The sequence below is a fragment of the Otolemur garnettii genome, unplaced genomic scaffold, assembly GCF_000181295.1.
Source record: "Otolemur garnettii isolate 467f Iridium unplaced genomic scaffold, OtoGar3 scaffold00051, whole genome shotgun sequence".
Classification (NCBI taxonomy): Eukaryota; Metazoa; Chordata; class Mammalia; order Primates; family Galagidae; genus Otolemur; species Otolemur garnettii.
In genome coordinates, this window is record NW_003852446.1 from 980,500 (window position 1) to 993,743 (window position 13,244).

The 13,244-nt window shown below is 38.3% G+C and overlaps 1 protein-coding gene across 1 annotated transcript; it reads right to left on the reverse strand.

Annotated features, from left to right (window-relative positions):
• Window positions 1-2,347: 2,347 nt before the first annotated feature.
• On the reverse strand, window positions 2,348-12,982 carry PIGA (phosphatidylinositol glycan anchor biosynthesis class A). The gene is made up of 6 exons (XM_012806430.2): window positions 11,747-12,982; window positions 7,206-7,338; window positions 5,909-6,041; window positions 5,548-5,754; window positions 4,932-5,081; window positions 2,348-2,402 (listed from the first exon to the last, which is right to left on the reverse strand). Exons 1-5 carry the CDS (start codon window positions 12,462-12,464, stop codon window positions 5,037-5,039), a joined length of 1,236 nt encoding a protein of 411 aa, XP_012661884.1. The 5' UTR covers window positions 12,465-12,982; the 3' UTR covers window positions 2,348-2,402; window positions 4,932-5,036.
• Between the last annotated feature and the right edge of the window lie 262 nt (window positions 12,983-13,244).

The window sequence follows — 13,244 nt, forward strand, 5'->3', positions numbered from 1 at the left end:
GTTGCACTGGAAAAGAATGTGTGGGGGCAAGGGGCCTCTGTTCCACTAGTAAATCATCATCTGTTCATCAAACAAGACAGACTCAGAAAATTATCAAAATGTTATTCTGGCCTTTATTTTTGGGACACATAGCATGTTTTAACAAATCAGTTTTACATGTGCAACCTTTTGTAACATCCGAAGAAATGCAGTATGTTTCTAAGAAATTCCTCATCACTGTAAGTTCATTTTTCTGAGTACCAAGGTAGAACAATGTGTTTCCACATACTGATCAGTGAAACACTGACTGAGGGTTACAATTAAGGTATCCGGGAAGGCTGAAAATTAAGATTTATGGAAGACAAATTTACTTTTACTTCTTTAAAAAAAATGGGAAAGATTTAAAAGCACATTATTTCACATGCAAAGGCAACTAACTTCAAATCTTATTTCAATCTTAAATAAATGACAACTTAAGAATTAAATGATAATTTTGCAAAAAAAGGAGCAAAAAAATATAAGTGGAATGGTAGTATGACTATAAACTGCTGAGTAGAATAAATAAAATCAAATGTTATAGGTTCTCATTTTACCATTAATATTGGCACTATTTATTTCATATTTATACATGAGTTTCTATGCATAAAAATCCCTATGAGACTGGTTTGAATCAGTCCACTTTTCTCCAACAAAAGAACCCTAACTTCTAGATTTTAAAAATTGCACTCTAATATTTGTATTTCAGTACAAACAAAACACAAATATTATTTCTTTTATATCAGTGCAACCAATAGGCATGTTAAGATACTTTGTAAAAAGAAGTGTTCTGAGTGTTGTCATTTAAAAAATTCCTGTACAGAATCACAATACTGAATCAATCTCGTGCACGTGAGTGCCTCAATGCTTTATTTCATAGTCCATTTCTCACAAAAACTTATTCTGAAGAGTTCGAAGAATACACACCATATGGATAATTTGGGGTTAAAAAACCCATGGCTCTGGGCAATAATTATATTTAACATCCACCCACAAAGAGACCACGTTCCTAAAATTTTCAGACTTGGTTTGATATAAATAAAACATTCTAGAGCAAAGCCTTCTGCACACTGACAAGACTTATCAGACATCAGTGAGGCCACAGTGAAGTGTAGTGATTCAAAACGACAAGGTAGCAGCTGGTTTTGAGATGGCACATCTCATATATTCTGCTCAGAAAACATGAAGGCATTTACAGAGGACTAAATTATGCACTGAAAAATGTGGAGGGTTTCTCTGTACTATCAACAGTGATGTCGGTCCCTAGTATTTGAAAAGCAAAAAATATCTTCATAAACACAACCGAAGACATAGGTTCCACCAAGGAAAATGCAAACAACAGGATCAAGGAAGTACTAGAAGTGTGTCAGCGATTTTTTCTTTTTCCTGGCATGAACCAGCCTGAGCATTTTTGGCATGTTGGACATTTTACCACTTCATGTCAATCATGACTATAATGCAGTAAGCCATTTCAATGATAAACAAACAATGAATACACCCCTGGTCCTTAAAGGCAGAAATACCTGGGTCAACATTCTATATACATCAGGTGCTCCAAACGTGCCGGTAACTAATAATCCATCTTACTCAAAAAACCTGTTGATTATATGTAACACTTACTGAGTGTACCCAATAATGTTTAAGAGCATGACTTAGATCTCTAATAAATGGATATGAACGTGACTTAAAATAGTTCATATAGTTGTTGTACTTCCCTAAAGAAAACTTGTAAACATCTGGTGAGTGTCTAATTAATGTCTAATGGTATAACATTAAAAACTGGCCAAAAAATGCCCAGAAAACATTTGGCCCTTCAGCACCCAAAGCTCTCAAAATATAATGTTAAAACATCTCTGCTAGAGGGATTTCAGTAGTCTGAAAAACTTCGTACCTGAGTGGAGTAAATGTTCTCTACTAAATTTTAAGTGCATGGAGTTTCCACACTCAGGAATTGCATATGTTTTTCTCTTTCCTCAAAAGAAAACATTGGATGATATAGAGGTAGCGTAACTTACTAAATTAACTTTAAAAAATGAAAATCCAAAAAGCAAGGTTAGTTTCAATAATTTTCATAGGAATATTACAAATGTTTCAAATCTTACAATTCAGGCTTTCTTCTACCTTGTTTTAGATATTTCATTATTGTCCCCCCCCCTTTTGTTGTGAGAATATTGATGATGAGTCCAGGCACCTCTTGGCCCAGTGCCATCTATTGCAACATCAATGACAGAATCTGGAGTCATCCATTTCAGGAAAATGAGGAAGAGAAAGTTGAGAACAGCCAATAAAGCAAAAATATAGCCTGTTATTGGGCCACAGTGAGAGATGAGTCTGTCCAGTCGTTTCTCCATTGGCAACACAGCTTCCAGAGACACCCGGTCATACACCTGGCAGGAGAGAAGCCAAGAATGAGCACTCTGACCCATCACCCACCCCGTGCCAAACAATGACCCACTCTTGCAGGAACGTTTTAGAAATACTTGCAAACAGAAATCGTTCACATTTTGTTGTTACAGTAATGATGTCCTGAACAAACTCAATCACAATAATTACTGCCAGTGTCTTCAACCTTAATGGGCACTTGTCCTGGGCAAAAGGCAGCTAGACCGTGTGATAGAAAGAATAATCCACAGTTCCTCTCCCTTAGGTGACCACCATCGATTTTCACCTAGAATTCCAAGGTCCTGAAACGTCTAGACAGCTTTTCAGGTCACCACAGTAGGGGTGGTATTTAATTCAGCAGTGCTGAGGCAGGATTGGCCTTTGAATATTCCTTGACTCAGCTAAGACAGCTCTCACTGGCTCCTGGTAGGCATCAACCACAATCAGAGAACTACAATCTAGGGTGCTGCTAGATACACAGAGGCTCTTTCAGCAGTGCATGAAGCCACTGATGCAGTGAGCAGATACAGAAACATTTCATGGATCTGTAGAGGGGAAATTTCAGAGGGGAACTTCAGAAGGGAAATTTTAGTAGATGCTATAGCTCAAACACTGGCAAATGAAATTAAGTTCATTGCTGAGAACTGTTAGTAGGTGACCTGCTTTTTAAAAAAACTACTAAGCACCAAACTCTAAAAATACTAACAAAGATCTTTAGACATATTTATTTAGAACACATCAAATGGGCCAGCCTTCTTTGTTTTAATTGCATTTGAGCATTGCTTGTGCTCAGTCTCACATATCAGACCTATAATAGTCTCCTTTGGAATTCAAGAAAGTTCTAACATGCAGTGCAAGTTCTACACGTCAAAAACCTTTGAAAAGTACAGTATATTTACATCCAGCTCTTTTATCCTGAGAACATTTTGAATACAAATGTGTTAATCAGAATTATGTTGAGAATTATACTAAGACTGGTGAACTGTAACTGAAAAGGAATGTTTACAGCATGAGCGCCAATTTAATTTCATAATCAATTTTCTAGATAGCACAACTAAACTAAGAGGAAGAAGTTGAAAAAGAACGAAATGTCCTCAGGTTAAAAGAGCAACTCCAAACTCATCTGTCTGTCCATCTTTATTTCGGGTCAATTACTTCAATTACTTTATTTATGATCTTAAGTGATAAAGTAACAATTTCCTCCTAATGACAATTCATTATAGACAAGGATTTACATTTTTCTAAATGTATACTATAAATACCCAGAGTACAAAATAGAAAAAAAATAGATGTTTTACTATTATTTTAAACATAACTAAAAGAAAGTATGTAGTTACAAAAAAAAAAAAAAAAAACCCAACTAGCTCCTTTAACAAACTGTCACATTTTTGCCCTCTGAATTTGTGACCTATAATGGCTCAGACTTCTGAGGTTTATATGCTGTCAATAAAGAAGATCAAAGTCACAACATCCAGAGCTTCTGGTTTCCCAGCAGACTGGTATCATCAAAAAGCCCTGTCTAACCAGATATCCCCACCAACCACACCCCAAATTTCACTTCTGGCACTCAAGAATCACATAAGAATCCAGGGAGTGGTTGGGGAGGTCAGGAAGACATGATGATGGAGTGTACAGAGTCTGAAAAGGATACCCAGGTGACACTGACATGCACTTCCAACAGGTAATCAGTGCTATACTCCAATTTCCAAAGAAAAAGGCAGCCATTTCACATGGGTGGAGATAGTACCAGATTTTTAAAAAGTAAGGATAACTCAGAAATACTTCAGTCAAAAATGCTAATTTCACTGGCTGGGCATGGTAGCTCATGCTTGTAAACCTAGCCCTCTGGGAGGCTGAGGTAGATGGATTGCTTGAGCTCAGGAGTTCAAGACCAGCCTGAGCAAGAACAAGACCCAGTCTCTACTAAAAACAGAAAAAACTAGCCACATATTGTGGCAGGTGCTTATAGTGCCAGCAACTCGGGAGGCTGAAGCAGGAGGATCTCTTGAGCCCAAGAGTTTGAGGTTGCTGTGAACTATGACACCACAGCACTCTATCCAGGGTGACAGAGTAAGACTGTCTCAAAAAAAAAAAAATGTTGGTTTCAAATATCTTATATTTCAATGGAATATATACATAGCAATTTTTAGACATAGGGCTTTTGTGAACTCATATTCAAATATGGGTTCACCTTATATACTGGCATTTACAATTGAAGCCAAATAAAAACAGTAAAGAGCTATTCTCACCTCGGCTCCAATTTGCTATCTACTCCAGGCTAAAAACTCTGGATACACTGCTAGTATAAAGCATAACTCTAAACCACTACCTTCTCCACGCGCCACTGGCTGTCTTTCTGGTTCACAATTTCTACATTCTAAGAACCCAAGTTGTTTCTGTTCAGCTTGTTAGATGGAAATGAGAGGCATGAGGCAGAGAAAGTCATGAGAAGGACATAGAGGACGAAACTGAGTAGAATAAATGAAGTCCCTAACTCAAAGTCAGGAACCATTTCCCACAACTGTACTTCCTACCTCAGGGTGTTAATCTATTTCCTGTTCCTGTCCTTTTGGAAATTCTCCATTGCTGCTTTTTATCTGTGATCATTTTTCCAACTTTTATCACGTACATTTTGAATTCTAACTTATGTTCTCAATCAGCCCAAAGATGCAAAAATCCTTTTCCTGAAGAAAATCACAGTAGTTAGCAAAAGTGCCGCAAAGGTTTAGGAAGTAGCCTGAATTAAATATTCACAAGTTATAAAGTTGCCATAATTGGCAAAACCATATATTTCCTATGCTTTAGAATTACAAACAGCCTCAAGAAAATATTTAAGAGTAGATTGTATTACTACTTTTGTCTCCAATCACTGATAACGTCTAGAAAATTGTGTAACTTTTATACCAAGTTTGCTGAGGGGGCTAGACTGTATTACTGCTATTTTCAGATAGCAAATGCAATTTCACTAGACACTCAGCCCAGCGTGTGTACCAAAAGTAATGCATAGGTTGTTTCTTTTCATTTGGAAGTGATTTCATAAACTTAAGCAATAGAACAGAAATGGTAAACCTGTACACAAGAAAAAGCAAACGTGTACACGAAACCTCACGTGAGAGTTCAGACCCCATCTTCTCGCAGCACATGACATACTTTTTCAGTTCTTTCCGCAACATTCCTCCAGGTGTAGAAAGTCTTTACTACGTTATGAATATTTTCTGGAGCTGGCAATGCCCCCGACTTCAGTCGAAAAATAGCTCTTTCCAACCCTTCACACAAAGATTTTACTGAAGGCTCACATAAAATAATAAGATTTTCTGGAAGCACCTCAGGAATTCCACCGACCTTGGTACTTACAACCTTAAAAAGAAAGAAAGAACACATGTTCCTACCATGATCATACGTCAGGAAGATACACAAAACCAAGCTACAAAATTATTATGGAATGTGTCTCATGATTTTTCAAAATACAAACACCGAAACCCCAACAATATATACCTTCAAAGCTTTTTACCTGTAAACCACAACTGGCTGCTTCCACGATCGCCATGCAGAATGCTTCGGTAAGGGAGGTATTAAGAAAAATATGTCCTTGAACTAAGACATTTCTAACATCCTTGTGTTCTAAAGCTCCCAAAAGACGCACCCTGATTTTTTTAAATGAGAGGGAAAGAAAAAAGGGAGTGAAAAATCATACTACAAAAAAAATAAATTTATAAGCCAAGTCTTTTATTTATATTACACTTAGATTCCTACTGGTGCTAATGTTTTCCACCTCAAAAAATGAGTATCATGAAACTGATCTAACAGGAACAGCCTTTTAAAGCTATTGGGTTGGAACTCATACAGTTAACATATTTCTAACTTTTGTCACACATATCAAATTTCATCTTTTCCAAAACTAGTTTGCATGTAATGAAAATATGAATATATTTTGATGATTAAACATTAGACTCTAATTTCTCTAAAATTGATGCTTCAGGCATACACACCTCATGTGTTATGTAGTAACTGAGGATGAGACCCGTCCAAATCTGTATGTACAGGGCAATTTACATGATTTGAGCCATGCTATTTAAATCACAACACACAGTACGGCTTGGAAATCTGCAATGTTTCCAATCAAACAGTTGATTTTTTGTGGATTACATGGTGCCTCCAACAACTGTCCCCAAAAGTCAAATAATATTGGGCTAATGGAAAAAAATAAAATTGTGGATTTTTTTTTTTTTAGGGACAGAGTCTGGTGTGGCGCCTGTGGCTCAAAGGAGAAGGGCGCCGGCCCCATATACTGGAGGTGGCGGGTTCAAACCCGGCCCTGGCCAAAAACTGCAAAAAAAAGAGAGAAACAGAGTCTTACTCTGTCACTATAGGTAGAGTGCTGTAGTGTCACAGCTCACAGAAACCTCAAACTCTTCGGCTCAAGAGATCTCTTGCCTCTGCCTCCAGAGTAGCTAGGACTATAGGAGCCTGCCACAACACCCGGCTATTTTTTAATTTTTTTTTTTTTAAGTAAAGATGGGGTCTTGCTTTTTCTCAGGCTGGTCTCGAACTCCCAAGCTCAAGTGATCCACCCATCTCAGCCTCCCAGAGTGCTAGGATTACAAGCATGAGCCACCACGCTCAGCTTAAAATTCTGTATTCTTGAACTAGGTTTCCTATTTCATATAAATTTCTTTAAAAGTGGGTCTTGCATTATATTTTTATATCGATTACATGCAGGAGAAGCAGCATACCTAAGGCAGGCATGCAGTCAAAATCAAATATAGATAATATTTTCCCACTAAAGACAATATAGAATCCATCAGTACCTGTCATGTAGCTGGTATCTTTCCCGAACTTCTTCCAAAATGATTCTCTTTGGTCCCTCTCCTCCAATTAGGAAATTTAAATTTGGATATTTCTGACAGAGTTCAGGTATGATACCACTGAGCAAATCGGTTCCTGAAAATATAAAGTTGAATGTTGGAGATAATTTGTATTTCAACTTAAAAACAAATTCGTTGGAACTGAAAATCCACTCACTTTGGAATAAAAGTAGAGAAATCAAAGTCTTACACCTTTCCCAGGAGGGGAGAATTGTTCACAAACTGCCAGTGTCCCCCACCAGTTGCAGTTCTTGAAGAGACAGAACTTGACGTGCACTGTTACTTCCACGCACGGCAAACAGGAACTATTTTGCTCCATTTCCACACTCACTCTGTTACTCACTTGTGTATACGCATTGCCTACTGCTATACAAAAGGTCTTTCTGGTGGCTAAGGTTTTAGTGAGCTTTCTCTAGAGCAGGCAGCTGACTGGAGATCTTGGTATCCATCCAGCTTTTCTACAAATGAGCCCTTTGATCATGGGAAGTTTCCTGACCTGCAAAATGAAGAGACCTATGTACCTAAAGTATCTTTCAGCTGAAAATGCTATCAGTCTATCTGACTCTACCTCCTGCCACAGGAAAGAGTTAAGCAACAAAGTCTGTTGCCTCCTCTTTATTCAAAATTCAGTTTGTACAGAGAATTTTACAGTGAACACTATGGTGTTAGCAAAATTTAAAATAATAATCTATGCAAACATGCTATCGACCCCTTTCCTGGAATGGGGGTAAGGTAGAAGGACCTCAACTGTCAGATCATCATAGTCCATGGAATGAACGGATGCATCTTGGTTTCTTTTTTCAAAAATAACTTTCTTACAATATGCAAATGCAGTCTCAGGTAATATTAAGCAATAAAGTAAATCATGCTCTACTAGTCTGAAAAAGTTGTGGCTATCCAAAGTGATGGCAATGTTGATGCTATCTGGGAATCTGCTTCATTAACAATTCAAATCATGCGCATTCAAAAGTAAAAGTAAACACAAAATAATCCACTTAGAGCTAAGTTTATTAATGTAAAAAATATGTACACACACAAGAACTGAATTTCGTACATCAGTCTTCCCCCAAGTAGGCAGATTAATTATAAAATAGATAGTGGGAAAGAAAAATTATATATATATATAGGGTCATTTTTATTAAACAATGCAAAGCAGGAATCATTAAGTAAACTCTGCTGGTATTTTCAAGATATGTTTGCATGCATCAAAAATAAATTTACATTGTTTTTCTGAATTATAAAGGCTTCTCATTAAAACCTTAGCTATCTTTGTTCCAAGTCTATTACTAAATTCATTGATTGAATTTCTAGATAAACCAGAAGGTAAGTTAATGACATAACATTTAGCCACCTACAATTCCTTCCTTTCATTTTCTTTCTCCTCTTTCTCTCCTCTCTCACACATGCTTAAGAGCCTAATCTTCACACAAAAAAATATTAACACAGGCAAACAATCATAACTGCTGAAAACAGCTACCTTAACTGAATGCCTACTATGTCAGGCAACATATTTTAAATGCATTATGTCATTGAATCCTGACAAGCACCTTCTAAGAACTAGAACTGATTAATATTATCAATGGTCTACAGTTTTATTCTTTTTTTTTTTTTTTGAGGCAAAGTCTCACTCAGTTGCCCTGGGGTTGAGTGCCGTGGCATCACAGCTCACAGCAACCTCAAACTCTCGTGCTCGAGCAATTCTCTTGCCTCAACCTCTCAAGTAGCTGGGACAACAGGTGCCCAGCTATTTTTAGAGATGGGGGTCTTGCTCTGGCTCAGGCTGGTCTCAAACCTGTGAGCTCAAGCAATCCTCATGCCTCGGCCTCCCACAGTGCTAGGATTTCAGGCGTGAGCCACTGCACTGAGCACAGGCCTACAGTTTTATTCTAAGAATAAAAGGTTTTGTCTCCATTATAAAAAATTATCCAGGTACCTCTAAGAGTGTAGCACAGTGGAACATACAGAGACTTTCGATCGCTGTATCCCACAAAATAGGCAACAGAATTTCCTAATGCAAACTTTCTAACAACATTTAAATGAAACTTCTGATCTATATATCTAGGATAACAGTGGTTAGACAGGCAGAGGCAGAGGAACAGGAGACCTTAACTCAAGAAGAGCAGGACTCATGTTTATCATCTCTGTTACTTACTGTGCAACCTGGGTGAGTTACTTACCCTCTCTGAGACTCAGTTTCTTTTTTACAAGTAGACAACATCTACCCTACAGCTGTTGGGAGGGTCAAGTGAGGTACTGTACCATACACAGGTTTTTCAACTGCAGAATACAAACTGAGTTGTCATCACTGCAGCAGGAGGCAGAACATGCCTGCACAGGCACAGAGCATTGGCAAACTCTGACTGGGAGCAAAACAGGCTGGAGAGAAGGTGGCTTAGGAAGAAGCCAGGTAAAAAATCTGGGCAAGGAGAATTTTGATCTATCCTCTCTCACACATAAAACGGTCCAGTGGGCCTTTGACATCTGGTCCAACAAACACCTCCTGAGGATACTAATTTGTAAATAAATAATGGACCATTAATCCAGCTACTCGCTTTGGGCTATGGACATGGCCATTCTTTCTCAGAATGTTATTTTGGGGAGAGAGTTAAACAAATTATCTATTGAGTTACTGAATGGAAAACAGGAAAGGCCATACCTTCGCTCCACTGGTGATTAGTTCAGCTGCATAAATTCCACATTAGTGAAGTAAAGGTAACAGGTTTAATCTTTGTATATGAGTAGGTAATTTTGCTGATCTTCAATCACACGTGCATCATACCCGTTCTTAGCTAGCTGTCTCACAGGCACGTTATTTGATCAAAAAAAAAAAATTAGGCACATTTTCTAAGTGACAACAAACGTATCACCAGTGTCCCAAGAGGGATTCAGAACACAGAATGCTGGTCCATTCCCATCTCCTTAATTAAAGACTGAGACCACATCATTGCCTTCACCTTGGAAAATGCAGTTTTCTCACTCATCTCCACTTAAAATACTAGATCGACCAAGCCTCTCCATCCCAAACGTATGCTGTCCAAGGCCCACGTCTAGACTTTAGGCCACTCCCTAATACATCAGTACACTGCAGAGCTTCACCCTTACCAACAATCACTTGCATTTGTTCACCAATCTGTTTGATTCCGGCTATACTGGGTAATTTAATGAAATGATGCATAAACTGGTAAGATGAGTTTCTACGAAAACCAAGCGGAACAGTTTGAAAACTCCAACAAAGGAAAGTCACTGGAAAGGTTCTTAGCCGATTAGGAGGTGTCCACTGTACAAAACTGAAGATGAAACTTCAGAAGCACATTGCTTCACACACCTTTAGGTTCTCATCGCACTTAAAAGAAACCCGCAGTGACAACAGTGGATTCTGCTTTGCGAAAGCCATCATGCAAGAGGATGCAGCTGAAATCAGCGGACCAGTACTTAAAGCCTACGCCAAACTACTGACGACTTAGTGTATTAACATTTTGAGTTAAATTCAAATATTTAAGGGGGGGTATATATTATTTTTTAGTGATTCCCTACATTAAATGGAATTTTTGATTACTGAACAGCTTGTCAAATAGCAGCTAGAAGACAATTTTGTTTCTAAGAAGCAAACTATTTCAGACTTTTAGTCAACAAGCCTCCACAAATTCCACTGCAGTGTCCACTAAGTACTGCAGAGACTAAAAACCTCCTCCTTGAAAACAGTGGACGCCTACCAGATACACACTGGGCTATCAGCTTATAGGAACTATCACCGAACCCTCAGGAGGTTCCCATTATCATCTGAATTATACAAATGAAAAACTGAGACTTAGAGACTTTAAGTAACTAGTCCTTGATCATACGAGACAGAGCAACAATGTGGCCCTAGGCCATCTAATCCCCTTTTCTTCATCACTTACCTGCCAATATGTTATTAATTTCTTATAAATGATAAAACGAAGCAAGCAAGGAACAAAACAGTTAAAGTACAGAACAAGCCCACTGATTTGCAGTATAGGCACGTATGCATGAAGACAGGAACGCTACTAATCAAAACATTCATTAGGGACATCTCTGAATATAGTTACAGCTGACTTTAGTTTTCATCCTTGAGCTTTTCTTAGTTTTCAAAGTATCTGCAATGAAAAAACATTACTTTTGCAACCAGAAAGAAAAGGCCATGTGGTGGGCTCTGCCCTTTCCTTCTTAGCACATGTACAGGGTTGTTTTAATTTTTTAAAGCACCTGATCAGTTACACAGCATCAGGTTACTTTTACTATTTAGTAACCACTAAAACATCAAAGGTTGGGGGCAGCATTCGCCACAATCCTACACATTTCTCACCCAATATAAGCCAATATTAGAACTTTCTTTGCTATATTTAATGCAGTAGTTATTAAACCATAAACAAAGCGAAAAGCCAAACAATCATTATATACATGTATTCAACAGCTTTCTACAGTGAAAAAAATCTGCAATGCAATTATAGCTATCATTTCATTACCTTTTCTGTAAACAAGTCTGCTGACAACAACAATAGTTATTACACTATCATGCCTTCTAAATGGGTCTGGAGTGAAGTCAGTAGGATCTACAGCATTGGGAATGACGGACACTATTTCAGGATTCAGTGCTGCTCTTAATACAGTATTTTCCTTACTAGTATAAGAGACACAAATGATGTGGTTTGTGTCACAAAGAGACACAGTTAGAAGCTTGTTTGTAAGCACCGAGCTGACATCAGCGAATCCAAAAAGGGAATGGTCCGTGAAGACTGTCTGAAGCCCCATTGTCTTGGCGTGGAAGAGAGCATCATGGGCCATGGCAGAAAAAGAACTATGTGAATGGATTATCGTGACTCTCTCCCGAACAAATATGTACCTGAGCAATGGTAGACTGTGAAAGAGGGTCGTGGCTGTAGACTGGTTGTACATGACCTTCAGAGGCAAGTAATAGACTTTGAGGCCATTAGTGAGGTAACGGACGCCTTTTCGAGTTCCATAAGCATGGGTGATAATTATAACCTTATGCCCTCTTTCAATCAGGCACTGAGAGAGCTGGTAAATGTGGCTTTCCACACCTCCCATATTTGGGTAGAAAAAGTCAGATACCATGCATATATTATGGGTGCGTGTTCTAAATGTGGAAAGACCTCCAGGGCTAACCCGAGGGAATGTAGCTGACAGAGGCTGGCCGGGCCCATCTCCTCCTCTATAGGCCATGCTGAGATGATTTAGGCATCAGTTCTTAGAGCAACTCAGTTTTAAGATGTGTCCTCTATTACCTGAAACAGAAAGTAAAACAGGATCTCAGCTCAGAGACAAAACACAGTCCATATTCCACATCCAGATACTAATATAAATGCCATTTCACTGTTGATGTCAATTTGCTACCTTTTCCCTCAGAAATAAAAACAAAATATATAATGAGTTTGACAACATTTACTCGCTTAGCGTTTACAACGTGCCATGTAATAAAACCTGATTCTACAACGTCTTAATTTTGCTCTAAAAAGTACCTCTACACACAAATTTTAATACTAAGTTTATTACACCACAGTATATGATGGTTTGTCATGCTAACAAACTAGTCCTTTCCAATAATTAGAGACATACACATGTATCCACACATATGTCTCCTCTCACTTGTATGACTTTCCCAGCTTCTACTTATGAAATGACTACTAAAAATCAGTCACTACGTGCTGAGTTTCTGGATCTCATGGCAGCCTCACCAAAACCCTACAGTTCCATCTAATAAATGGAAAGTAAAGCTTAAAGAGGTTACAGAATTTGTCCACAATTAACGTGGCTACTCCAAGGTAGCACAGTGTGGCACTCTGATTCATTGGTAGCCATGCCTCCTACTCTTAGATTTGGACCCAGTTTAACCCATAGGTCGGGGTGGAAATGATGTGCAAATTTTTGGCCTTAGACTGAAAAAGGTGCCGTGTCCCCACTTCTGCACTATTGGATATTCTACCAGGGGTGTCCAACAATTTT